Source organism: Canis lupus, chromosome 32, assembly GCF_048164855.1.
Source record: "Canis lupus baileyi chromosome 32, mCanLup2.hap1, whole genome shotgun sequence".
Taxonomy (NCBI): domain Eukaryota; kingdom Metazoa; phylum Chordata; class Mammalia; order Carnivora; family Canidae; genus Canis; species Canis lupus.
In genome coordinates, this window is record NC_132869.1 from 31588671 (window position 1) to 31616502 (window position 27832).

The following is a 27832-nucleotide window of genomic DNA, read 5'->3' on the forward strand; positions in this document are numbered from 1 at the left end:
TTAAAGGGAATTCTTTAAATGGAAAGAAAAGGCCATAACTAGAAGAAAATTATGACAAAAGTTTCAAAGGTAAAAGCAAATATAAGGGTAGTAGATTAATCACTAATGGAGGTTAAAATGCAAAAATAGCAAAATTTTATCTACAAAAATTTGGGATAAAATAAAAAGATGCAAAATATGATATAAAATGAGGAGTAGAAAGTAGTGCTTTTAGAATGTCTTTGAACTTAAGAGACCATCAACTTAATATAAACTGCTAATAAACACAAGATGTTGTATATTAACCCAGTGGTAGCCACAAATCAAAAAATAAAAACAGGAATCCAAGTATAACACTAAAGAAAGCCATCAAGCTATAAGGGAAGAGAGCAAGACAATAAGAAAGGAACACAGAACTTCAAAAACAACCAGAAAACAGTTAACAAAATGGCAGTAAATATATGCTTACTTTAAATGTAAATGGACTAAATGTTCCAATCAAAAGATATAGGGTGATGGAATGGATTTTTTAAAAAATATATATATGCTGCCTACAGGAGACTCACTTCAGACCTAAAGGCACATATAGACTGAAAGTGAAGGTTTGCAGAAACACACAAGTGGAAGCCCCCAAAACAAACAAAACCAAGGTAGCAATACTTCTATCAGACAAACCAGACTTTAAAAGACAGACTGTAGGGACGCTGGGTGGCTTAGTGGTTGAGTGCTTCTGCCTGTGTCTGTGTCTCTCTCTGTCTCGAATGAATGAATGAATGAATGAATGAATGTAGCAGATGAAGAAGGGCACTACATAAAGGGATCCAGTGCTACAAGAGGATAGAATAGTTGTAAATATCTGTGCATCCAAATAGCATCTAAATACATAAAGCAAATATTAAAAGACATAAAAGGAGAAATTGACAGTAATACAATAATAGTAAGGGACTTTGACAGCCCACTTAAATCAGTGGGTAAGTCCGACAAAATTAGTAAAGAAACAGTGGCTTCCAATGACACATTGGACCAGGTGGACCTAACATATATACAGAACAGCCCACCCAAGAAAACAGCAGAATACATATTCTTTTCAAGTACACATGGAACATTCTCCAGGATAGGTCATGTTAGGCCACAAAACAAGTCTATTAAAATCATATAAAGTGCAGCCCGGGTGGCTCAGTGGTTTAGCACCCCTTTCAGGCCAGGGCCTGTTCCTGGAGACCCAGGATCAGGTCCCATGTTGGGCTCCCTGCATGGAGCCTGCTTCTCCCTCTGCCTGTGTCTCTGCTTCTCTCCCTGTGTCTCTCATAAGTAAATAAATAAAATATTTTTAAAAAATCATATCAAGTATTTTTCCTGCATACAATGATATGAAACTACAAATTCTTTACAAGAAAAAGTCTGGAAAAAACACAAACAGATGAAGGCGGAAACAACATGCCACCAACCAACCATTTGGTCAATGAAGAAATCAAAGAAGAAATTTAAAAAAATACATGGAGACACGTGAAGATAAAAACACAAAGATCCAAAATCTTTGGAATGCAGCAAAAGCAGCTCTAAGAAGTTAGTAATGATACAGGCATACTTCAAGAAACAAATCTCAACCTAACTTTATACCTAAAGAACAAATGAAGCTCAAAACTAAACTAGTAGAAGGAAATTTTTTAAAAATAGAAAATTTTAAAAAAGATTAATGAAGCTAAGAGCCAGTTCTTTGAAAAGATAAAACTGATAAACCTTTAGCCAGATGCATCAAGAAAAAGAGGACTCCAGTAAAAATCAGAAATGAAGGAGAAATAACGGACACCACAGAAATACAAAGGATTATAAGAAACTATTAAGAAAAATTATATGCGACAAATTGAAGAACCTAAGAAAAAGGGATAAATTTTTGGAAACATACAATCTTCCAAAACTGAAGCAGGAAGAAATAGAAAATTTGAACAGATCAATTACTATTAATGAAATTGAATTAATTGAAATTGAATTCAATTGAATTGAATTGTTAGTAATAAAAAAACTAACAACGGAAGTCCATGACTGGATGAGTTCACAGGTGAATTCTATCAAACATGTAAAGAAAAGTTAATACCTGTTTTTCTCAAACTATCCCAAAAAACAGAATAGAGAGGAAATTTTCCAAATTCATTCAATAAGGCCAGCATTACCCTGATAACAAAACCAAAGACACTACAAAAAACAAACCAAAAACTAACTATAGGCCCGTACCTCTGATGAACATAGATGCAGAAATACTCAACAAAGTAGTAGCAAACCAAATTCAACAATATATTTTAAATCACTCACATAAAAAAATCACAATTAAGTAGGATTTATTCCAGAGATGCAAAGGTAGTTTGCTGTTCACAAATCAATCAATGTGATATATCTATGACATTAACAAGAGAAAGGATAAAAACCATATAATCATCTCAATAGATGAAGAAAAAGAGTTAACAAAATACAGCATCTATTTATGATACAAACCCACAGCTAACATCAAACTCAATTGTGAAAAACTGAGCACCTTTCCTCTAATATCAGAACAAGACAAAGACATTCACTCACGATTTTTATTCAACCATAGCACTGGAAGTCCTAACTGCAGCAATCAGACAAGAAAAAAAAAAAAGCATCTAAATTGGTAAGGAAGAAATAAAACTGTCACTATTTATAGATGATACAACAGCATCTAAGAAAACCCTAAAGACTTTGCCCAAAAACTAATAATGAAGTGGCAGAAAGAAAATTCCATTTATTGATGCAGCAAAAAGAATAAAATGCTGAGGAATAAATTTAACCAAAGGGGTAAAAGATCTATATATAAAAATTTTAAGACATTGACCAAAGAAATGGAAAGATATACCATGCTCATAGGTTGGAAGAATATTGTCAAAATGTCCATGCTACCCAAAGCAATTTACAGATTTAATCCCTATCAAAATAACAATGATATTTTCCACAGAAGTAGAACAATCCTAAAATGTGTATGAAAGCACAAAAGACTGCCAAAGCAATCATGAGAAAAGAACAAAGCAGAGGTATCACAATCCCAGATTTTAAGATACAGTACAAAGCTAGTATGGTGTGGTATTGGCACAAAAATAGACATACAGGTCAATGGAACAGGATAGAGAGCCCAGAAATAAATCCACACCTAATCAACAACAAAGGAGGCAAGAATACACACTGAGAAAAAAAGTCTTTTTAATAAATGGTGTTGGGAAAATTGGACTTGCAAAAGAATGAAACTGGACCACTTTCTTACACCATACACAAAAACAAACTCAAAATATTTTAAAGATCTAAATGTGAGACCTGAAACCATAAAACTCCTGAAAGAAAATCTAGGCAGTAATCTCTTGGACATTGCCCTTAGCAACATATTTATGGATAGGTTCCTCGGGCAAGGAAAGCAAAGGCAAAAACATACTTTTAGGACTGCACCAATAAAAAACGCTATTTTTGTACAGCAAAGGAAACCATCAACAAAACAAGGCAGCCTAATGAATGAGAGGAGGTATTTGCGAATGATACATCCCATAAGGGGTTAATATCCAAAATATATAAAAAACTCATACAACTTGATACCAAAAAAATCTGATTAAAAGGCAGAAGAGTTGAATAGACATTTTTTCACAGATGACATACAGATGGCTAGACATGAAAAGATGCTCAACATCACATCAGGGAAATGCGAATCAAAACCAAATGAAATACCGCTTTACACCTGTCAGAATGGCTTAGTATCAGACAAGAAACATCAAGTGTTGGCAAGGATGTGGAGCAAAGGGAATCCTAGTGCACTGTAGGTGGGAATGTAAATTGGTGCAACCACTTTGGTAAAGAGTATGGAGATTCCTCAAAAAAAATTAAAAGAAGAAATACCATATGATCCAGTATTAATTAATATCCAGTAGTAATTCCACTACTGGGTATTTACCCAAAGAAATGGAAAACACTGATTCGAAAGATATATGCACCCCTATGTTTATTGCAGCATTATTTATAATAGCCAGGATATGGAAGACACTTAAATATGGAGATTAAACAGGTGATTACCATAGGGGAGGGGCATGGGAAGATGGGTGAAACAGATAAAAGAGATTAAGAGACAAAAACTTCCTGTTACAAGGTAAATCATGGAGATGGGAAATAAGGCATAGGGAATATAGTCAATAACACTGTAATAACATTATATTACAGTTACAGGTGGATTTTAATAACTCTGCGTATATCAGTGAATAGATCATCCAGACAGAAAATCAGTAAGGAAACATGACCTTAAATGACACATTAGACAAGATGGACTTAACAGATATACACAGCATGTTTCATCCAAAAGCAAAAGAATGTACATTCTTCTCAAGTGCACACGGAACATTCTTCAGAGCCACAAAAGAAGTCTAAATACATTTAAGAAGACTGAAATATCAAGCATTTTTTCTGACCACAGTGGTATGAACATCAACTAAGAAGAAAAGTAGACATCAACTAAGAATAAAAGTAGAACATCCACAAATAATGTGGAGATTAAGTGATGTGCTCCTGAACAACCAGTGGGTCAAAGAAGAAATCAAAAGAGAAATTTTAAAAATGCCTTGTGAAAATGCAACTGGAAACACAATGTACCAAAACTTAAGGTATACAGCAAAAGCAGTTCTAGGAGGGATGTTCATAGCAATAAGTAAGTACTTTGAGAAACAAAGTCTCGAATAAACAACTTAACTTTACACCTTAAGGAATAAGAAAAAGAACAAAGCCTAAAGTTAGTAGAAGGAAGGAAATAAAGATTTGGGTGTAAATAAGTGAGACTAAAAAGACCATAGAAAAGATCAATGAAATAGCTGGTTCTTTGAAAAGATAAAATTGATAACCTTGAGCTAGACTTATTGAAACACACAGGACTCAAATCAGAAAGGAAAGCAAAGGGATCCCTGGGTGGCGCAGCGGTTTGGCGCCTGCCTTTGGCCCAGGGCGCGATCCTGGAGACCTGGGATCGAATCCCACGTCGGGCTCCCGGTGCATGGAGCCTGCTTCTCCCTCTGCCTGTGTCTCTGCCTCTCTCTCTCTCTCTCTCTCTCTGTGACTATCATAAACAAATAAAAATTAAAAAAAAAAAAAGGAAAGCAAAGACATTACGGCTGATAACACAGAAATAAAAAGATCATAAGAGACTACTATGAACAATTTATTACACACCAAGAAACTGGGCGACCTAGAAGAAATGGATAAATTCCTAGAAACATACAACCTACTAAGACTGAATTATGAAGAAACAGAAAATATGAACAGATGATTGCAAGGAGATTTAATCAGTAATTGAGAATCTCCCAAAAACACAAGTCTGAGACTGTATAACTTCAGTAATGAATTCTACTGAACATGCAAAGAATTCATACCAGTCCTTCTCAGATTCTTCCAAAAAACAGAAGAGGAAAGAACACTTTTTTTTTTTAAAGATTTTATTTATTCATGAGAGAGGCAGAGGGAGAAGCAGGCTCCATGCAGGGAGCCCGATGTGGGACTTAATCCCGGGACTCCAGGATCACACGCTGAGCCAAAAGCAGCCGCTTAACTACTGAGCCACCCAGGCGTCCCAGAACACTTCTAAACTCATTTTACAATTGCCCCGATACCAGACTAGGCAAGGGGACCATAACAAAAGGAAATTACAGCTTCATATTCCTGATTAACATAGATGCAAAAATCCTCAACAAAATATTAGCAAACTGAATTCAACATTATTGATCGTTCAACAAGATGGGTTTGAACTACACAGGTCCACTTTTATGTGAAATCTTTTGATTAATACAGTACAGTATTATATTATCTCTCCCTTGTGATTCTTTTTTCAAGATTTTATTTTAGAGTGAGTGTGCAAGTAAGGGGAGGGAAAGAGAAACAATCTCAAGTAGCCTCCAAACTGAGCACAGAGCCCAATGCAGGGCTCAGTCCCATAACCCTGAGGTCATGACCTGAACTGAAACCAAGGGTCAGACACTTATCCTTATACTGAGCCACCTGGGTGCCCCTTCCTTGTGATTTTTTAATAACATTTTTCTTTTCTCTGTCTTACTTTACTATTGGAGTACAGTATATAATGCATACAATATACAAAATGTGTGTTAACTGATTTATCAGGAGGGTTCTGGTCAATAGTAGGCTAACAGTAGTTAAATTTTGAGGGAGTCAAAAGGTACACAGGTATTTTCAACAGCACAGGGGGATGGTGCCCTGAAACCCCCATGTTGTTCAAGGATCAAGTGTACATTAAAGGATCATGCGCCATAATCAAATATGACTTACTCCAGGGATGCAAGGATAGTTCAGCATCTACAAATCAATGTTATACACCACATTAACAAAATCAACAATAAAAATTATGATTATCTCAGTAGATGCATAAAAAACTTGTGACAAAATTCAATACACATTATTTTGAGACAGCATGAGTAGGGGTGGGGGGAGGAGCAAAGGGAAAGAGAGAATCTAAAGCAGGCTCCGCACCCAGTACACAACATGACATGGGGCTCAATCTCATGCCCCTGAGATCATGACCTCAGCCACAATCAAGAGTTAGAGGCTTAACTCACTAAGCCACCCAGGTGCCCCAACACCCATTTATGATAAAAACCTTTTTTTTTTTTTGAAGATTTTATTTATTTATTCATGAGAGAGAGAGGCAGAGACACAGGCGGAGGGAGAAGCAGGCCCCATGCAGGGAGCCCTACATGGGACTCGAATCCGGGTCTCCAGGATCAGGCCCTAGGCTGAAGGCGGTGCTAAACCACTGAACCACCTGGGCTGCCCTGAGAAAAACTCTGAAAGCGGGTATAGAGAGTCCTTTCCTTGACATAGTAAAGGCCATACATGGCAAGCCCACAGTTAACATTATACTCAGTGGTGAAAAGCTAAAAGCTTTTTCCTCAGAGAGAAGGAATAAAACAGGGATGCCCACTTTCATCACTTTTATTCAATAAGCTATTGAAAATTTCCACTAGAGCAATTAGGCAAAGGAAAAAAAAAGGCATCCAAATTGGAAAGGAAGAATAAAACTGTCACTGTTTACAGATGACATTATATTATATATAGAAACCCTTAATATTCAACCAAAAAATACGTTCAGTCAAGTTGCAGGATAAAAATCAATATACAAGAATCTATTGCATTTTTATACACTAATAATGAACTATCAAATAAAAATAATCCCTTTTACACTTGCATCAAAAATTGCATCCCTAGGAATAAATTTAACTGAGGTAAAGTACCTACACGATGAAAACTAGAAGACAATGAAAATGAAGCAAGAAATTAGAGATGACACAAATAAATGCAAAGATATACTGTGCCCATGGATTGGAAGAATTAATGTTGTTATTCACACTATCCTAAGCAATCTACAGATGCAGTGCAATCTATATCAAAATTCCATTGATATTTTTCATAGAAGTAGAACAATTAATCATAAAATTTGTATGGAAACACAGAAGATCCCAATAGGCAAAGAAATCTTGAGAAAAAGAACAAAGCCAGAGGCTTCACACATCTTGATTTTAAACTAAATTACAAAGCCTAATAGTCAAAATATATTTGGCTTAGAAACAGACATCAGTGGAACAGAACAGAGATCCCAGAAATAAGCCCATACATACATGGTCTATTTATAACAAGGGAGCCAAGAATATGCAGGAGGAGAGTATAGTCGCTTCAATAATGTTGGGAAAACTGGACAGCCTCATGCAAGGGAGTGAAAGTGGACTACTTCTTTCTTTCACCCTACACAAAAATTAACTCAAAATGGATTGAAGACTGGAACCTAGGACCTGAAACCAAGAAAGTCCTAGAAGAAAACATAGTCAACTCCTTGACATAGATCTTAGCAATGACTTTTTGAATCTGTGTCCAAAAGCAAAGTCAACAATAGCAAAATTAAATATGAGAGATTACTTCAAAAAGCTTCTGTCAGCAAAGGAAATAAAGTGAGAAGGCAACCTTCTGAATGGGAGAAGATATTTGCAAATATTATTTGTTACGGGATTAATATCCAGAATATATAAAGAACTCATACAACTCAGTAGCCAAAACAAAACAACGACTGGTTCAATTTAAAATCAAGGGGGGAAAAAAAGGGGAGATTCTAATAGACATTTTCCCAAAGATGACATACAGACAGCCAACAGGTACATGAAAAGATTCTGTACATCACTTATCAGGGAAATGCAAATCAAAACCACAGTGAGCTATCATTTCACAACTGTTACAATGTCTACTACCAAAAATATAAGAAATAGTGTTAACGAGGATGTAGAGAAAATGGAACCCTCATGCACAGTTGGTCAGAATGTAAATTGGTGCAGCCACTATAGAAAACAGTATGGAAGTTCTTCAAAAATTCAAGTGGAACTACCATATGATGCAGCAATTCCACTTCTGGGTATTTTTCCAAAGAAAATGAAAATGCTAACTTGAAAAGATATATGATCCCTATGTTCACTGCAGTATTATTTACAATAATCAAGATAAAGAAGCAGCTATTGAATGGATAAAGACAATATACTTATTTTTTTAAAGATTTTATTTATTCATTGAGACACACACACACAGAGAGAGAGAGAGAGAGAGAGAGAGAGGCAGAGACACAGGCAGAGGGAGAAGCAGGCTCCATGCAGGGAGCCTGACATGGGACTTGATCCCCGGACTCCAGGATCATGTCCTGGGCCAAAGGCAGGCACTAAACCGCTGAGCCACCTAGGGATCCCTAAAGACAATATATTTATACAATGGAACATTACTCAGTCATAAAGAATGAAATCTTGTCATCTATAACAACATGGATGGAACTTGAGGGCATTATTGCTTAAGTTAAAGTGAGAGAAAGACAAGTACCATATGATCTCATTTATATGTGGAATCTAAAAAGCCCCCAAACCAGGCTCATAGACATAGAAAACAAATAGGTAGTTAACAGAGGTGAGGGATGGGAGGTGGGCAAAATGTGTAAAAGAGTCAAAAAGTAGAAACTTAGAGTTATAGCATGGTGACTGTAGTTTATACTGTATTGTATACTGAAAAGTTGCTAAGAGAATAAATCAAAACTTCTCATTGCAGGAAACAAATTTTTTTACCTAGGTATGGTGATGGATATTTACCAGACTTATTGTGGTGATCATGTCATGATACAAATATTGAATCATTATGTTGTATGGCTGAAATTAATATATGCTAATTTTACCTCAAAAAAAAAAAACCACCAACCCTGCATGGTCTGTTTTGCCCCACATTGGCCTGTGCCACCAGGCTCGTTCTTAAACTCTCACGGAAGCCAAGGGGGACTTACAACCTGAAAACTCAATTACAGAGACAGTGTTGCTTTTCCTTATATAGCTAAGTTTAGTCCTTGCTACCCAACTTTTCAAACTAAACATTTTATTGTTTAAAGGTGCATACATGGATATATATGGTCTATAAAGGCAAGCAAAAAGGGAGTTCAAAATTCAGGATAATGTTTATTTCTAGGAGGAAAGATAGGGTCTGTTTCTGGGAAGATACAGGCAACTCTTAACAGGGCTCTCACACCTGACCGCTTAGGTTGCTCACTGTACAACTCTAGGGGATACCATTCGCATAAAGTACGGCTCCTCAAGGACTGGAGACAATCTATTTCTTTATTGAGTGCTGGGTACATAGGCATTCATATTCTTCTCTAAAGGGAATAATATATTATTATTTCGCTACAGAACAATACATACTGATTGCAACAGGAGTTGGCAAATGTTTTCTGTAAAGGGCCAGATAGTAAATACTTAAGCCATTACTATTACACGTAAGGCCTACGTCCCAACTACTCGACTCTGCTGTTGTGTAAAAGGAGCCACAGATGATATATAAATGAGTGAGCATGTCTGTGTCCCAAGAAAACTTTATTCACAAAACCAGGTGGCTGGATTTGGCTTGGGGTACAGTTTACCAAATCCAAGATTACACAATAAAACCTTTTAAAAATTTTATCTCTGGTTTATTCAAGGGATTGAGTAGAGCCTAGAACAAAGGATTCACTAGAGGATTCACTAGAAGGTTGGTAAGGTTGCCTCCTATAATCTCTGTGTTTATTTTTTAGTAAGTTATGACCGTGAAAATGTTTGATCTAAATCTTTTTTTTTTTTTAGCATCTTGGGGGCCTTGTCCTCTAGAATGTAAGATATTGAGAGAAATTGCTGCTCAAACCTTGATTTCATTAAAGAACCCATCCTTAGCCAAAGTATCCAGACTGATTCTTCATTAATAGCACCAAACCCAATGATAACCTCCTGTCATTAACTGATCATTACCAGATGTTAGACATGATGCTAGGCACTTGACACACATTATTTTCCTCACAGCAGTGCTTCAAAGTAGGTTTTTTTGGTTTTTTGGTCTCCATTTTGCAACCGAGAAAGGCTGACTTTTCCAAGGTCACAGAGTTAAATAACGCTGAGATTTGAGCCACAGTTGTCCAGCTCAAAGTGGACAGTCTGTTTTCTACAGCATACTGCCTCTATAGAAGGCATCCTGTTTTAATGCTGCCAAAATCAATTTGGTTTTAGATTGTCTTCGCAGTTTTACCGACTTAGAAGAACTTGATGAGACAGAGTTATATATGTGCCACAAATGCAAAAAGAAACAAAAGTCCACTAAAAAGTTTTGGATTCAGAAACTACCCAAGGTAAGCATTGAGTTTCAAGTAATAATGCAATTTTGAGGGAAAAATGTTTATGAAAAGAAATCGTTTTTATGACTTTAGCCTATAAGATCTGTTCTGTAGTGGTCTCTAGAATTGTCAGTGAAGGTAAATAAACCCTTTGAGAATGCAGAACTAATGTATCCTGATCACAGTTTCCAGTGTGCAGAGGGGTGGTTTCCCAGCACACCACCACTTAAGCAACCACCTGGGTGTCCTACAACCCAGGGCAACTCTGACACAACCTCCCCGGAGATGGCAGTCTGATTCTGGGTTCGGGTCTCAGTCCCACAGGCTGCCTCAGCTTCAGAAGTCGGACACGAGTCCAGCTTGCTACTTTGTGCTTCTGACCAACAAACTACAGAGATGTATGAGGAGATACACAGGGCCGAGCGGTGAACAGAGAAGCTTCTGTCCCTGTGGGGTTTGGGGCCTGGCACAGGCACTTTGAACTGTTCTGGTTTCCCATCTGGAAGCTCTCCAAACCCCTCCTTTTGGATTTTATGGAGGCTTCATTACATAGGCACGGCTGATTAACTCACTGGCTCTTGGCGGTTGTTCAACTTCTAGCCCCTTTCCCTTCTCTGGAGTTGTGTGGGGGGAAACAAAGGTCTAACCCTCTGATCACATGGTTGGGTCCCCTGGCAACCAGCCCCATCCTTAGGTGCAGTCAGAAAGTCACCTCATTAACATAACAAAGATACCTTTATGGCTATCACTTAGGAATTTCTAAGGGTTTAGTAGCTCTGTAAGGAAAGGGGATAAAGACCTACTTATTTGTAAATATTATATATAGTTTAATTTCAGTTCCTGAACATACCGTGTAATATTAATTTCACATGTGTATTATAAATCTCATCATCACAATAAAGTATGTGGAAGAAGAAAAACTGTATTGAGACATTATTATAAATACGTTATTGAGACATTAGTACCAAGTAAATTTTATTGAAATGTAAATTGTTTATAATTTTTGTCTGATGTGCCTCTCATCCAGGTGCTATGCTTACATTTGAAACGGTTTCATTGGACTGCATATTTAAGAAACAAAGTTGATACCTATGTAGAATTTCCCCTGAGAGGCCTGGACATGAAATGCTACTTGCTAGAGGTAAGATCAGATACCTTTGTTAGATGGTGGAAAAATGGCTCTTCAGTAAAATCAAATCTTCACTTTGAGGTAGGAGATAGGGTGTCATTGACCACTGCTCCTAACTGAGTCCTGGGATGTCTTCTCCCTTGTTCCGTAGCCTGAGAACAGTGGCCCAGAGCACTGCCTGTACGACCTTGCTGCTGTGGTGGTGCACCATGGTTCCGGGTAAGTGTGTCATACATGTGTCAGTGGCTTCTCGTGGTTGGGAAGAGCACAGTGAAGACCAGCAGTCATGCACCACTCTTGATAATTCTCCCTTAACTCCCTCAAAAATGGATTCAGATACATTAAAGTGGGCGAAGTAGATAGAAGTTTCCTTCCATCTTGGTGTGAAAGAATATTCTTGAAAGGATGTTGTGAAGGAAGAAGGCACATCAAGGTAAAATGGAGAAAGCTTCATTTGAGCTCAGCATTCAGAACCTAAGCTATTTGTTCACAAAACCCTGAGTAGTCTTTACTCCAAAGTTGTTTATTTCCTTTGCCAGTTGACATTTAAAGTGGGGGGAAAATGGGAAATTATTTGGACCTTACTTCATGTCATCTCTTTTAAAGATTCATTTTTTTTGTTGAATCTTTTTATTTTTTATTTTTTTCTGAACAGTTGTATTAGTTTATACCTTCTGATTTCTTGAGAATGGCTATTTTACCTTCAGATGTGGAGAACCCCTGACCATGTTGAAAACCCTTTTCCCTCAGAACTTTATGACATTGCTCCTTTGACTTTATCATTCATAGTTATAAGGGCCAAGTCCACTACAAGTCTGACTCTCATTCCTTGGTAGGCAACTTTTTTCTTCATTGGAACGTTGTAGGATCCGCTCTTTGGATTTCAGAAATTACAGTAAATGTATTCCTGGCTTGGCAGTTGATAGAGATACTCTTCAGCTCATGGAAATAGTATTTGTTCTACTGCCTTCTCTACTCTTTCTTCTGGAACCCTTATATTTAATAACATACACAGCAGCCCCCATCCCATCTGTGCAGATACGTTCTAAGACCCCCAGTGGATGGCTAAAACCGCAGATAGGACCAAACCCTATATATATGTTCTGTTTTTTCTTATACATGAACAATTATAATTTAATATTAATTCATTATAATTGTGATAGTGTTAGCTTCTGTTGACCTTTTGATGAGGAGGATCATCTTCTGGACTGCAGCTGACTGTGGGTAACTAAACTGGAAAACGAAGCCGTGGATAAAGGTGGGGGTGGGGTGGGGAAATGGTGAATTTTCTGGTTCACACATTTAAACTATTGTTCAGTGGTTTCCATCTCTGTTTCTTAAGACTGCCATGACCTATTTTTCCAAATCACCAATTTGGATTTCATTTGTATCCAAACTGAAGATAAGCTCCTCTGTGAAATTTTTAATACTGTGGCAATCCCATTTTTCTGATAACTCTCTTTCATAACAGGAATGTTCTTGTTTTATGGTTGCAGTATCTTTTTGAAACCACTGGTATTAGAATTTTTTTTTAATTTATTTATTTATGATAGTCACACAGAGAGAGATGAGAGAGAGGCAGAGACACAGGCAGAGGGAGAAGCAGGCTCCATGCACTGGGAGCCCGATGCAGGACTCGATCCCGGGTCTCCAGGATCGTGCCCTGGGCCAAAGGCAGGCGCCAAACCGCTGCGCCACCCAGGGATCCCAGGATTTTTAAAGCTCTTTGGTTTTTTACATTAAATTTGTTGGTGGTTAATTGCTTTACTTGTTCTTCCCAGCGCTTCTCTTTCATACTATCCACACCTGCCAAGGGTTGATGATTTGGGGCTGTTTACTCAGTCATAGTAAATGATGAGATTGATCATTATTGGTAAATGGTAAGGGTTCTTCTAGCAGTTACGGGGTGTTTGTTCTGAGGACTCTTTCCTGGTGGGCTCTGTGGGTGAGTCGTGCTGACAGAGAAGTTCTTGTGGGCCATAGAACAAGGAAGGTACTTCCCTGGAGGCAGGTTACTTTCTCAAGCTCAGGTTTTTTTCCAAGGCTGTGATGGAAACATGTTCCAGGTTTCCGTAGGCCTTGACCTCTACTTGTTCAGGTGAGAGTGCTTAGTTAGCCCATTGGTTTCTTCATTAACTCAGTGCCCTGTGAACACTGCTTTATGTGTTGTAGAAAATCTTTCAATTTCTGGTCATCCGATGACACTCTTTCCTATATTTCCAAGGTCAGTATATTTCTTGTCATTTCCATGGATTTTGAGGAACATGAATACATGAGCTCGATCAGCCATCTTAAACAAGCCTCTAGGGTGTATTCTTTATTATGGCACTTAGAACTTACCGTATACCTAACAAATTACATGATTGCACAGATCCTGTTATTTCTGTAGCCCTTTTCATTTTTTTACTTTCCCTTACAGGGTTGGTTCTGGACATTACACAGCATATGCAACTCACGAAGGTCGCTGGTTCCATTTCAATGACAGTACTGTGACACTGACTGATGAGGACACCGTCGTGAAAGCAAAGGCCTACATCCTTTTCTATGTGGAACGCCAGGCCAAAGCTGGATCAGATAAACTTTAATACCTCCTTCAAATCATTATTTGTCAACTATACCGGACAAACATTTCCAATTTTCCGTAAATACTTGATCCAAGATTTAATTTCATTATGCACTTTTCAATTTCCTATTTTGGGTTTAGTTTTATTTTGTCAATGGTAGTGACATATTGAACATGGGCACCAACTAATTTGTTTTTTTAGTTCTACCAGAAAACCTCAGCAGATACTTTGATTTGCTGCTTTAGTTGTAATAATTCAGTTTTTATATGTAGTTTCAAGAACTTAGTTCTGTTTGACTTTTTTATATTAATGTTTTCAGTTCTCACTTTGAGGCACATTTACATCAATGCTTTGTTACTCTCACATGCTGAAAGCAAGATGTGTTCCTGATAGTGAAGAGCAACATAACTGCCTGCTGCCTTTCACAGCTGTAACAGATCAGGTTGACTTAAATCCAGGATCATGTGTGCACGTAACTTGTGGCCCACAAGATTTCAGTGACTACTCAGTAATCGTTCTTTTTGATTGTAAAAGAGAACTGGGAGGGCATCCTTAAGTAGACCAGGTAATCGCTGCTCTTGGTATCTCAAGGCTGCTGTTTATCAGCACAAACTAAATAAATTGGTTGGTTCAGTTGGACCTGTCCTGCAAATTCAAGAATTACTCTTTTTGAGTTTGTTTGTTTGGGGGATATTTTTTGCTTGTGTGCGTGTTCGTGGAGATAGGAGTATAGAAAAGTCCAAATAAGACCAAACACATTTATGGTTTAAAAATCTCTGACTCCTCCCCATGGTCTAGATGGTGCCCAGTGAGAGAAAACCATAGCTTATTTACCTTTCAAACCAGCATCTAGTTCCCCCACTGGCTAGTGCGGGGAATAACTACATGCCCACTTTTGTCTTATTTCTTGCTTGGTCATCCGAGATGGAGATGCTGACCTCCAGAGTGGATTCTGACTTTCACCTACACTTCAGGTAACACTATGGGGTCTGCTTCTACAGAAGGAAATTGGAGTCTTTGCTACCTTTACAACACTCACCGGCCTATCCTGAGAGCAGAGCAAACTCTCATTCTCATTTTGAAGAGTTTGTATTCTTGAGCTTTTAAGAGTCTTTGTTTAATAATTGTTTTCAAGAAAAATAGGTACAAACACTATTAAGATTTAACTTAAATTGAAATTTGGAACCAGAATTCCATGTAAGGAAGGTAACTGTGAATTTGCAAAATTTCAGGCCAGTCTATTGATTTGGTGGGCAGGCAGTGGGTGGTGGCAGTACTTATTTATAGGGAGAACGCACTTCCAAGTAGGGCCGTGGCGTAGTACCGTGCACCATTTTCAGCGCATCTCTTGTTCTAGTCAGGTATTTTCTTCTCACTTCTCTACAAGTTGTGTGAGAGGCAGAATGTCATTCAGATTAAGCTGGCCAACCAGACTTTTTGGTAATCCTGTCTTTTCTATTAAAAGAAAAAAAAATTTAAAAGTATATTAATAGTCTGGCTGTCCTTGTGGGTCAGATATTTGAAGCTGCAGGAGCAGAGATGGCTCCATTTCCATTCTAATATTCATTAGATAAATTTCGTGTTTTCTTAGAGCAGAAATCAGCTGCTGAACACTTTAACATGACCAGGACCAAACTGCAGTTGCATCTAAACTTGTACCATCCAGTATGGCAGTCGCTAGTCACATGTGGTTATTAACATTCTAATTAAAATTAAGTTTAAAACTCAGTTCTTCAGTCACACTAGCTACATTTCAAGTGCTCAGCAGCCACCCGTGGCATAGGACCGCTTAGGGGTAGGGCAGCTCCATCAGCATGTAGAGTTCTCTTGGGACAGAGAGAAAAGCTTTGGTGTTTGGGCTTTACAACTTAGAGTCTAGAAGGAAATTAAGAGGGAAACATATTTACAATAGTTAATGCTAAATACATTAGGTTGAACCATATGAAATTGTGTTTAACCTTTTGATCTACAAAAGTGAAAGATTAGTTTGACCTAATCTATTAATACATTAACACCACATGCAGTTGAACTTGGAATGTGCACTTCTTTGATCTGCTCAGTATCTCCGGGAATCCAGCCTCTCTGACTTAGAAGGTAAACAGCTGTGACTTCTAACATTTGCACTTACTCCATCTCTCTGAATGGGCAGTCTGGAGGACTTCGGCAATATAATATAGCCTTGGACAGTGCTGATGTTGGTGGAGAAAAATGGTCTTTTGATACCAAAAGGAACTCGGCAACAGCCAGACTACTTTGTTGGGGAGAGTGGTCCTCAGACAGGCAGCACTGCTGGCTTAAGAGATGGACGCATCTCCCCTTTGAGTTTCTGGAGCGTTTTTATTGCTCGATTTTACTTAAGCTGAAATGTTTGAAAGACATTATGAAGGCTCTTGGGAAAAGTGATTGGATCCATTTGAATTGTGCATTTGAACACCAGTGATGTAAATGTGCCTATTTGTATTTAAAAAATTTAACTGTGTAGCCTTATCACACCTATTTTAAAAAGCTGATCTTTGTGTGCTCTTCAGGGCTTTCCCCTCATGCCATGTCGTCTCTGTGTGTGTGGCTTCTCGCATGGAGACCTTACGCGGAGGCAGTGCCTCACTCTGCCACATGGCTCCCTGGAACAAGGAAACTTCCTCAGAAGTCCTCCCACACACGTGGGTGATAGAAACAGTTTGTGGCAACACAAATCTCTCTCCATGGTGGAGAAACCTTTGCTTATCCACTGTATTCTACTCAGTGTCTAGTGATGACATATGTAATAGAATTAAACAAGTAAAGTGTACAGGCCCTGGTTAAGTGTTAAATGTGTATCTCACCTGGGGAACCTGCTCAGCAGCTTGGTTTCTGGGGTTGGGGACATATTTATTTCTTAAAAGCCAAACTGCTCTTTCATTGGTTTCGTGTACATACGTTTATTTAGACATACTTCATCCACCTTCATCCCCACTGTCCCTGAACTCCCTCACATACTCTGTTGCTGAAGTGGCCTCTTCAGTCGGGCCCGGAAAAGGCTCAGGAGCAGTCTGTTCCTGCCGCCAGGGCCCGGGTCCGGGTGGCCAGGGTGCAGCCTTGGGACTGTGCACGCGGGGGGGTTGTGCGGTAGAGCGATGTCCCCGCAGCCCTTCAGTGCTGTGACGGGTCTCTCGGGTGCGGACCCGACGGGCTCCAGCCCCCCTGCCCCCCACTGCTGGCTGTGGCTGACATGATCATTCCCATGGAAGCCTAGTCTGTATGATGCGAGAGGCTTAACTGCAAGTGACTGATGTCATTTACGTTGTAATCACATCCCTTTTCTGCTTCACCAACCTGAACTCTTCTATGGATGAAAGTATCATTAAAGTTCTGGTCTCTTTCCTCTTGACTATTATTTCTGAACTCCTTTCAGGGAAGTCAAGTAGGTGATGGTCTTGCTCAGGCGACAGGCCCGGTCAGTTCGCAGTACTGAGTTCTTCCAGAACCCTCACCCTCCAGGGCTGCGGGTGTACAGAGCCTGGGCTGAGGAAGCCTGTAGGGGCGGGTGGGGGCAGGAAGGGGTGCCCTAGTGCTGTAGGGGGCCGCTGGGGGAGTGACCCGTGAGCAGAACCGAGGACAGCTCGCTGTATAAAATGAGATCCACTGCCTCCTTCACCGCTAGCCCCCACCCGGAGGAACCCACTTTTGGGCTCTGAGCAAAGGCTACTGGTCACCCTCTAAAGGAAGACAGACAAGTAAGTGCCACTGTTAAAAATTAACATTACTGCTTTTCAGTAGTTCCCACATAGGACCTTTCTGGCCCCGGCGGGACCTACAAACAAACAACCACGCTCTGTCCACACCCTTCACTGGTCTCTCTTCCTTGCCTGCTCCTACCAGTCTTCGGACACAGGCTACTCGTTTGGCCTCCAAGTCCCATGCAGCACGGCTCGACGACGCCACCCTGGCGGCGCAGACACTCCCTGCATTCCGGGTGCCCCCCCCCCGGCCCCGGGCGGCAGTGCGCAGGCCAGGCTCGGGGGGCAGCCCTGCCAGTCTGGCGGCTTCCACCAGGGGCTTCCACCGGGACTTCCCAGGGGCCGGCCTTACAAGAAGCTGAAAGAACGGCCTATTTCCAGAGGTCAGCACACTAGAAAGTCCTGGTTTGGAAAGGATTAGGGAGGAGAAGTGGGGAGAATCGGGCTTCCTGTGAAAGCCCGAGGTGCCGCGCGGACCTCCCGACGGCGTAGGTAGGAGCCGGAGGGCGCTGGCTGTCAGCCGTGGTGGGACCATTAGCGAGGGGTCTGCGGTATTAGCAGTAGCCAGTTACCCTGCCCTTAAGTGCTTCCTGCAGCTGTTTCTTGGCTTAGGCGGTTTTTGTTTTTGTTTTTTAAAGATTTTATTTATTCATGAAAGACACAGAGAGGCAGGACACAGGCAGAGGGAGAAGCAGGCTCCACGCAGGGAGCCCGACGTGGGACTGGATCCAGGTTCTCCAGGACCACGCCCTGGACCGAAGGCGGCGCTAAACCGCTGAGCCACCCGGGGATCCCCCTGTTTAGGCGGTTTTTAAGAAAAGCCGCCCCTTCTTCCCCTTGGCAGTTGGGGTGACCAAGCTCACGGGGCCGCAGAGAGGGGTGTCTCAGATGGAGCTGGTGAGAATGGCTCCTGTTTCCTTAGCTGCGTTGTGCTTTTAGAGGCCAAGCTGCGCCAGGAACGACCAGGCCTTAGTTCTAGAAGCGGGTCCAACACAGCCGCTTGCTCTGCCTTACTTCACACAACTGGACAGTGTTCCCTTCCTTCCAACTCCAATCAGACGGGAGAACGAACAAACGTAACCACTTGGGGGTGTTCCCTCAGTGCCAGAGACCACACAGCCTTTCCCCTCCGCACCCCCAACGACAGGACGGGCGGCACGCAGAGCTCGTAGTTCACAGCCGCAGAGTTACAGGAGGCTCTGGGGTGGGCCTGGAGTGGAGCAGTATCACAGAACCGACGCTGAGGAAGCCGTGACTGCAGGAGACAGGACTCAGGGGATGAGCCCTCCAGGCAGCCTGCCCAGCTCCGGCCGGCACTGCAGGCCCGCACAAAACAGTGGTGTGTGGCGGGCTTATAGGGCCCGCTGATCCTAAAACACTTCAGCCTAAAATTGTTTTGAGCAGGGACGCCCGGGTGGCTTAGTGGTTGAGCGCCTGCCTTTGGCTCAGGGCATGATCCCGGGTCTAGAGATCGAGTCCCGCATCGGGCTCCCCGCAAGGAGCCTAGCCTGCTTCTCCCTCTGCCTGTGTCTCTGCCTCTCTGTGTCTCTCATGAATAAATAAATCTTTAAAAAGAAAAAAAACCTAAAAAAAATCGTTTCGAGCAGTCTTGTACTAAGAGCTCCCTCACCCATCCTGACATTTGGGAAACACAAGCTCCAGCATGGCACGTAACTGGGAAAATGTTAAGATGTAAAGCCAAGGAAACTTAAGCCTAAAATGTTATGCGCGGACACCCAGAAGGGCCTCGGAGACGTAAGCTACTTACGACAGATCTTTGTGAAACAACTCAGGGTAGAAACAGAGCCAGCGGGGAGGCCGAGGAAATCCCTTTGCCTGGCAGAGGGCAGCAGGGTCCGAAGGTAGGTCAGCCCAGCCCTCAAACCATCAGCACCGCGCAGAGCACAGGGAAAGGGGCATCACCCATGGCTTCAGCCCAGCTCTGCACATGCAGCTGTCACCCTTAGCTCTTCACAGACAACGACTCCCACAGGAGTGGAGCAGAGGCTCCGGTGATACACCAGAGAGTGAAGACAGATCCAATTTATAATCCGGGTCCCTCCCAGGGAGCGGAGACTGCAGGCCCAGACAGGTGCTCTGGCCAGCCACCTTCAATGGAAATGCCTCGGAAAAAGGCAAAAGCGCTCTCTGCTAAGCACCACTGTCAGCTAAAAGGAAAGAAATCCCTTTTAAGGAAGCTATTTAACTTCAATAGGCTGCTTTTCTGCCAGGATTTTCAATTCCTCTGAACATAAGCCGAGCCACAGACTGCTGCACGTATGTCTGGATCCTGGCTAACCACCCCCCGCCCCCCCCGGCCCCGTTCTCCGAGCTTCAGCACCAGTTGTTAGCCAAAAATAAACACCATTCCTCAACCATATATGTCCACCAGCCCAGAGCTGGGGAGGAGGCGGCGGCAGGTCAGGTCCCCAGGCTCCAGCCACAGGCAGCGTGGCTGCTACACACCATGCACATCACCCAGCTCAACCGGGAGTGCCTGCTGCACCTCTTCTCCTTCCTGGACAAGGACAGCAGGAAGAACCTGGCCCGGACCTGCCCCCAGCTCCAGGACGTGTTCGAGGACCCCACACTCTGGCCCCTGCTGCACTTTCGTTCCCTCATAGAACTCAAGAAGGACAACTTCCTCCTGAGCCCGGCCCTCAAGAACCTCTCCATCTGCTGGTACTCCAGCCGCGTGCAGGTGTGCAGCATTGAGGACTGGCTCAAGAGCGCCTTCCAGAGGAGCATCTGCAGCCGCCATGAGAGCCTAGTCAATGATTTCCTCTCCCAGGTGTGCGACAGGTAGGCCACCTCCTGAGCAGCACGGGCTCTGCACGGTCCGGCTCCTAGAGCTCTAGGAGGCTTCTGGGGGGTGGGGTGGGGGCAGGGAAGAGCTAATTACAGACCAAGACGGCTCCATGTTGGGAGCCTCAGACTAGGCCCAAGACAGTCGGTCTAGGCCCACCCCCGGCACAGACCCAGAGAAGTCCACAGTGGTGCTGGGGGTGCGCGTGGGGGCTGCCCCTCAGCCTCACAGGCCCTGGAGCTGCTTCTGGGGCAAACAGGAAGACTGGCCTCCGGCTGTCGCTGTCCTTCCTGGCAGCCATTAAGAGCTCAGGGGGTCCGGCTGGGCCTGGATTTTCAAGGTCAGGCCCTGGGGAAAGGTCCTGGATTCAGCAGTCAGCTTCCCCTCTACTCTTCTCCTAGCAAACAAACTCCATAGGCGCGGGGAACCCAGCTCAGGAAGGAGTTAGGGTGCTCTGGGTTAGCCGAACCAAGCCAGACTCCAGGAGGAGGGGTGGTGATACTGAAGAATGGCTTCCTCATTAGAATATTACTAACCTCACCGTACCCTTAAGGGAGGGTTTTAGCCTAATTTTTGAAATGAGCAAATCAAAGCTCAAGGAGGTCATGTGATTTGCCCACAGTCTAGGATTGCCGGATTTTAGAAAATAAAAATTCAAGACACTCACTTAAATTTGAATTTTGAATAGATGAAATAATTTTTTTGGTCTAAGTATGTCCCAAATGCATCCTGTACATGACTGGTCAACTCTACCACGGGCAGAGGCTAAGCCACAGGCGACCCTCCATAGTCCCAGCCTCCTGCCTAAGGCAGCCCACGCTCAGCACAGACTTCCGCTGCCAGCCTCTCGCTGAGCCCAGGTTGACCAGTCCTGTCCTGCCTTTGAGGAAAAGCACCTCTCAGTGCTTTCAAACTAGGCTCAGCCAGTTTGCTGCCGCCCAGGTTTAATAGCTGCCGTTTGCTGGCAGCGTGACAGGAGTGGAAGGAAACAGAGTGGTGGCCCCGCCTTGCCTTTTTTTTTTTTTTTTAAGGCAGTCAGAAGAAAACAAGATGGACTGGGTTGGGCCATGCTGGGACGAGGCCACTTCGATGGGCTTAGCAAGGCCCAGAAATCAAGTGGAGTGATTTGTATGGGAGGGGCAAGCCTGCTCCAAAGTTGTCGCATCCTTGCTGCTAGAGAACTTAATTTCCCAAACCAGCAAGGTGTGGAGCGGTCCTCTCATGTCACCCTCTGGGTGCAGCAAAGGGCTTGGTGGTGAGGTTCTATGCTGAGTCCCCCAGTTCTCCTCTCCAACCATGGGACCCTGGATCCGATAGTTAAACTCTTAACCTCATTTCTTCACCTGTAAAATGGGATAAATCACCTATGTCACAGGCTAATAACAGATTAAATGACCCGGTGGCACTGGCCCACAATACATACTGACAATATCCCTTGAATTGGGTTCTTCCAGCAATCAGCTCTGGGCAGGGACAGATGGGAGACAGCAAAGGATGGCAGGGAAGGAGCTGCTGCCCTCTCTGGTGTGTCTTTACATCAGGATTATTCTAAAGGTTCTTAGAGCAAAAGGGACCACTCAACACCTTTGGGGCTTAAACACCGTATGGTCATAACCACCCTAGAGCTAACAATCTCCCCCACTTGACAAAAGAGGACTAGCCCAGTTCAGGCATTTGTCCTGCGTCAGAGAGCAGAGTCACAGGCAAGTTACCGGAGCCCCCGAGGCCAGTTTCCTGATTCGCAAAACAGGGTGCGGAGGGTTTGAGGTGAAGATGGAAGAAGCCACGTGAACTTGGGGAGATGGGGCGGGCTCAGCGTGTGCAACTAACTGTGTTAGTTCCTCACCCCTTTGCCCAGGCTCGTGAGGTCGAGGTGGTGGGGCAGCTGATGTGCAAAGGGACAGCCCAGTCTAGACCCAGCTCCCTCTGGCCACAGGCCCTCGACCGCAAGCCCTCGGTCTGGGTGCCCCTGGAGAAGCGGGTTACAGGTGCCTACAGGAGGCCCCGTGCAGGCGCTCTCCCCACCACAAGCCCCTGCTGGGCCCTATCCCCTCCCTGCCCACACGCCCAGGGGGGATTCGCGAGGTCACACCCGCCGCAAAGCAGCCAGATCTACCTTTGCTTGAGAGCTTCTTCCGCAGCGGGTGCTAGGAAGGTGGGGCAAAGCGGCCTCCGGCTTCCCGCGCGGGCGGCCCTGCCTGCGCCCACCTCAGACCCGGTCCTGGCCACGCGGCTTCCCGACCTCCGGGCTCGCATCCCAGGGGCGCGCCTAACTGTGCCGGTCGGCCGGGGCAGAAAGGGCTCTAGCGCGCGGCCCGGCCCCCAGCTCACGGGCTGGACCCTGCCTGTCCTTAGGCCGCCCCACGGGAACCCCCACACGAACCCCCACGGGAACCCCCACGGGAACCCCGAGCCCCGCTGCCCGCAGTGGTCGCCACGCGTCTCTTCCCCCACCCCTACCCCCACCCCCACGCCACAAGCCCGAGAAAAGCAAAGAACGCGGCGGCGTCCTCGCGGCCCACGGCGGGCCCAGGGCGGCCCAGGAGGCGGAGCGCGCAGACTCGGGGCGGGGGGAAGGAGAGGCGGGGAGCAGGCGACAGGGCACGGGGACCCCGGCAGCTCCGGGCCGCGCCACCGCACGCTCGGTCCGCAAAGCCGCTGAGCCCGTGTCCCCGGTCCCTCGCCCAGTGGGCGCAGTCGCGCCGCGCGCACGGGCTGTCAGGCGGCCGCCGGCGGGGCCGCGGGGGGGGGGGGCGGGGCGGGGCGGACGCCAGCGGCCCGCCGGCGGCCCCGACCCGGCGTCACCACCGTCTCTCCGCAGGTGCCCCAACTTGGCTTCCGTCACGCTTTCGGGCTGCGGCCACGTCACCGACGACTGCCTGGCGCGCCTGCTGCGCTGCTGCCCGCGCCTGCGCGCGCTGCGCCTGGAGAACTGCGCGCGCGTCACTAACCGCACGCTGGCGGCCGTGGCGGCGCACGGGCGCGCGCTGCAGACGCTGCACGTGGACTTCTGCCGCAACGTGAGCGCGGCCGGCCTGCGCCGCCTGCGTGCCGCGTGCCCGCGCCTGGCGCTGCGGGCCGAGCACAGCGCGGCCATGATCCCCGACCAGCTCCCGGGCGTGCCCGCCACGGCGCTCCGCAAGCTGCTGCCGCGCTAGGCCCGCCGCGCCGGGGCGCGAGAGCCAGCCGAGGGCCGCGGGGAAGGGGCGACCTGGGTGCCGGCCCCGGCCCCGGCCCCGGCCCCTCCACCTCCCAGACTGTCGCCACGCCTCTGAACCTCCGTTTTCCTGTCTGCGAAATGGCGACACTGATGCCTACCTCACGTTTTGGTTTTGCGCACGGGACTGCGGGATGAGGTAGCCGGGTGCCGGGAGAGCACTCGACCAGCTCTCGCTAAGCACCAGCACCTGTCCCGACGCCCTTCTGCCCCGGGGACGGCGCCCGCCGCGGGGGCCGAGCGCCCCACCGGGGGGCGGGGCCGTAGGGAGGGCGCGGGGGCGGGGCTGCCCGGGGGCGGGGCTGCCCGGGGGGCGGGGCTGCCCGGGGGCGGGGCTGCCCGGGGGGCGGGGCTGCCCGGGAGCGGGGCGAGTCGCCGCCCGGTGCCCCGCGGTGACCGCTCGCTCCCGCGGCCTCCGGAGTGTTCGCCGGCCCAGGGATTCTTACGTAAACCTCACGGTTACGCTCTTCGACCGTTCTCCCGTCACGGAGGCAGAAGAGATCCTTTGAAAAAGCCCGAGTGAAGATTTGAAGACCAAAGCAGCAGCCCCGTCAAGCCCCTTGGTGGGGAGACCGCGAGGCGCGATCGGCCCTGCCTGCCGGAGCGGCCTTCCGTGGGCGCGCGCCCGGACGTCCCTTTCAGGCCTGGTCGCTGACGCGCCGCCGGAGCGCAGGGCTCGGGCCCGGCGGCCGCTGGTCCCAGGGACACGGCGAGCACCCGAGCGAGGACGGCGGGGAGCCCCGGGCCCTCGCTCGCCTCGGGCCAGGTGGTCTTTCCCCGGGAAAGGGCGTCGCGACCCTGTACTCCCCGGATGAGCAGGGAAAAGGAGGAGCCCGGTGTCACGGAGCTTCCCCTCCGGCAAGGGGCCGGCGGATGCCCGGCAGGAAGAGGGGCTGCGGCGGGGCCGGGCGCACCGGGCGGGGGCGAGGCGGCGGCGAGGCGGCGGCTGCTGGGGGAGGAGGGGCGGGAGGAACCTCGGGTGAGGGAGCGCCCCCGCGTGGCTGGTGACGGAGGGGCGAGCCGTGCGGCGGAGCGGCGGGAAGGCTGGGAACCGGGGACGCGGGCGCCTGTCCGGCTGCTCAGCGCCCGCGCGGGGGCGTCCGGGTGAAGGCCGGGGGAGCAAGGGCGGAGGTGGGGCGCGGCGCTCGGCCCCGTGTGCGGAGGGCCAGCCCCGGCCGCCTGCGGCGTCGTTGGGAGAAAGCCCCGCTTCCGGGGGTCGCATGTTTGCTGTAACCCCGGGGCTTTGCTTTCCTTGGTTCGGACCGGCCCGAGTTCCCCGCGGCGCGCCGGCCCCAGGTGAGGTGTGCCTCGGGGCCCCGGGCTCCGGGCCTGCAGGGGCCCCGCCGGTGGGACTGTTCCCCGCGGCCGCCGCGAGCTCAGCCCGCAGGGTAAGCCCAGGCGCCCGGCCCTGCCCCGCGAGAGCCCTTTCGAAGCCCTGAGCCGAGGGCGGGCTGATGCGGCCGCGGCCTCCTCGCCACCGCCTAGCGCGTGCCGTTGCCTTCGCGGGCGGAGCGGGCCCTCCGGACCGGGCAGGTCATGCCCTCTCGGACCCTTCGTTTCTGAGACGGGACCGGTGCCCTCCCTGGGACACTCGGTGAGGTGATGTCTGAGTGCGCAGGGCCTGGAAGGCCGCGGTAGGGAAAGGCGGGCGTCCTCACATCCGTGGGCCGAGGTCCCGGGACGGAGCAAGCTGGGTGCGTCCGGGGGTGATCCAGGAGCGCCCGGTGGAGGACTCGGAGCCGAGCCTGAGGACCGGGCCCAGCTCCCACAGGGCCAGCGGGGAGGGTGCTGTCGCGGGCGGTGCGGGGAGATGGAGCCCGTGTTCCAAGCCGCGTGGAAACGGCCGGAGGTCACCTGCGTCCTCACAGCCTCTGTCAGAACAGACTACAAACCTGCCCTGGCGCCCGGATGCTCCTGTCCCTCTGTTGTGGCCGAGGCAGCCAATGGCCACCTAGAGGGACAGCCAGGGAGGGTGCAGAGCCTCCGCCGGGCAGGACGGGGCTCCCCCTGGAAGGCTGGTGCCAGCGGTCCTCAGGGAGTGTCTACCGGTGGAGGCGAGCCTTACAGGGACACACTGGCCCTTCCGCACAGGCTGGACGTCAGAGGGGGACGCAGCTCTCTCGGGTCCACTGTCGTCGGCGGGCATGCGGACCGGAAGCCAGGGCTCTGGCTGGACACATCTGTGATCCAGACTGTTCCCTCTCCTGACTTCAGGTTCAAGGTCTGTAGAGGGCAAGATCACCTGACCTCTTAGCTCTAGGATTTCTCCACTCTAAGATTCTGTGCCTGGGACTTGCTTTTTGCTAAAAACTTAAGTTCACGAGATACAGATTTCATCTGACGGGCAGTGCTGGGCAAAGGCCCCGAAGCTGGGAGGCCCAGAACACAGCTGTGCTCGGCAGGGCCCCGGGGAGATCTTACGTTGTAAAGGCCGGGGTCCAGGGGTCCAAGTTCTCTGGGGGCTATTTATGGATCATAAAAACTACAAATATTTAACTGAATGATCCAGCAAACAAAAAACCTGCCCAAGTCTCCACAGAGGGGCTGACAACGAACCAGGGAAGATGAACTACCTGTGCCAGGCCCTTTCAGCCCCTCAGACCAGAGACTCACACCGCCCTCGGTCTCCCAGGGCTCCTAAAAGAGAATGAAAAAAAAACAGGACAGCTTTCCAGTAAGAAATGGCATCTGTTATAAAATCAAGGTGCCTGTGTTGATTTTCATTGCATGTCAGACCTCCCAAGAAGCCATCATTGAGGCCTGACAGGTGGGGCCTGGAGCCATAAGCACCAACCTGCTGGGGCACCTCTGTCCCTCAGTCCAAAGCCAAATGTGGCAGCAGAGGCCAGAGCCTCTCAAAGGTTGAGGTGTTACTCTTGTGTTACTCTTATTTAAAATAATTTGAGACTGCGGGTTGTATTCTTCAGCTCAACACACCCTCAGCCCAGCCCAGGAAGAGGGAAGAGCCAACTTGTTACCAGGAACCAGTCCAGAGGCTCTAGAGGAGCCCTCTCGGCACTGTCCAGGGTCTCAGCAGCACACCGAGGCCTCTCTCCTCCCAGTTCCCTCCTGGCCCAGAGGCCTGGGCGGTGTGCCCTCCCACCCAGAGGCCACGGCTCCTCACCGCTCCTCCTGACTGAGCTGTTATGTCAAGTATGAAAAGTTCATCTTTGTCCAGAGCCCCTGTGGCCCCCCAGAAGCTGTAGTTCCTCCAAGACCCAATCCCTACATAAACCTCTTTTCAATAAAACAAAGCCTTTTTCCATTAAAGTATAGTAATACTTATTGCATTCTTACTGGGAAAGATCTATGTACCACAAAACGGTATCCTCCTTCCCACTTCTCTTTGAAAAGTTGTTTTCTATCTTCCTTGTGAAAAACAACTGCCTGCAAAGCTCTCCACCTGGCACCTCACTTGAGCAGGCTGTCAGCCTGAGCCACCGGTGAGGTACACTGGGAGCAGCCTGTGGCATGAACTCGCTGTAGATGAAGACAAACCACCCAAAGGCCTTGCCCTCTTCATCTTCCCACCCCCAGCAGCCAGAGCCATCACAGCTGCTCTCAAGACGGCCTTTCCTCCCAGAACCACACACACACTGTCACACCTGAACCAATGTGCACATTGCCCAGGGCCCTCAAGGGCTAGGTTCAGGCACTAAGAGCGTAGCCCCTTCCCCAGCCCCTTGAACAACTCCTCCCCATCCACCATTGGAGGATAAGAAAGCTGC

The 27832-nt window shown here is 46.9% G+C and overlaps 2 protein-coding genes across 6 annotated transcripts in view; both read left to right on the forward strand.

Annotated features, from left to right (window-relative positions):
* Nucleotides 1-17725, forward strand: part of USP3 (ubiquitin specific peptidase 3) — a 111252-nt gene extending 93527 nt beyond the window's left edge. For all 5 annotated transcript variants that reach the window (XM_072809021.1, XM_072809023.1, XM_072809024.1 and 2 more), the window contains 4 exons: nt 10569-10687; nt 11700-11813; nt 11953-12020; nt 14221-17725. In XM_072809021.1, the coding sequence (XP_072665122.1) occupies nt 10569-10687; nt 11700-11813; nt 11953-12020; nt 14221-14386 (467 nt within the window). In that variant the 3' untranslated portion in view covers nt 14387-17725. The remainder of the gene's footprint in view (nt 1-10568; nt 10688-11699; nt 11814-11952; nt 12021-14220) is intronic.
* Nucleotides 17726-20431: 2706 nt separating this feature from the next.
* On the forward strand, nt 20432-24377 carry FBXL22 (F-box and leucine rich repeat protein 22). Its single transcript, XM_072809027.1, has 2 exons — nt 20432-20883; nt 23709-24377. The coding sequence occupies exons 1-2, from the start codon at nt 20549-20551 to the stop codon at nt 24043-24045; spliced, it is 672 nt and encodes a 223-aa protein (XP_072665128.1). The 5' UTR covers nt 20432-20548; the 3' UTR covers nt 24046-24377.
* The last annotated feature ends 3455 nt before the right edge of the window (nt 24378-27832 follow it).

Coding starts and splice junctions, on each gene's coding strand:
- FBXL22 (XM_072809027.1), top strand. CDS start 20,549: ATGCACATCACCCAGCTCAACCGGGAGTGCCTGCTGCACCTCTTCTCC. Junction 20,884..23,708: donor CTCTCCCAGGTGTGCGACAG/GTAGGCCACCTC, acceptor GTCTCTCCGCAG/GTGCCCCAACTTGGCTTCCG.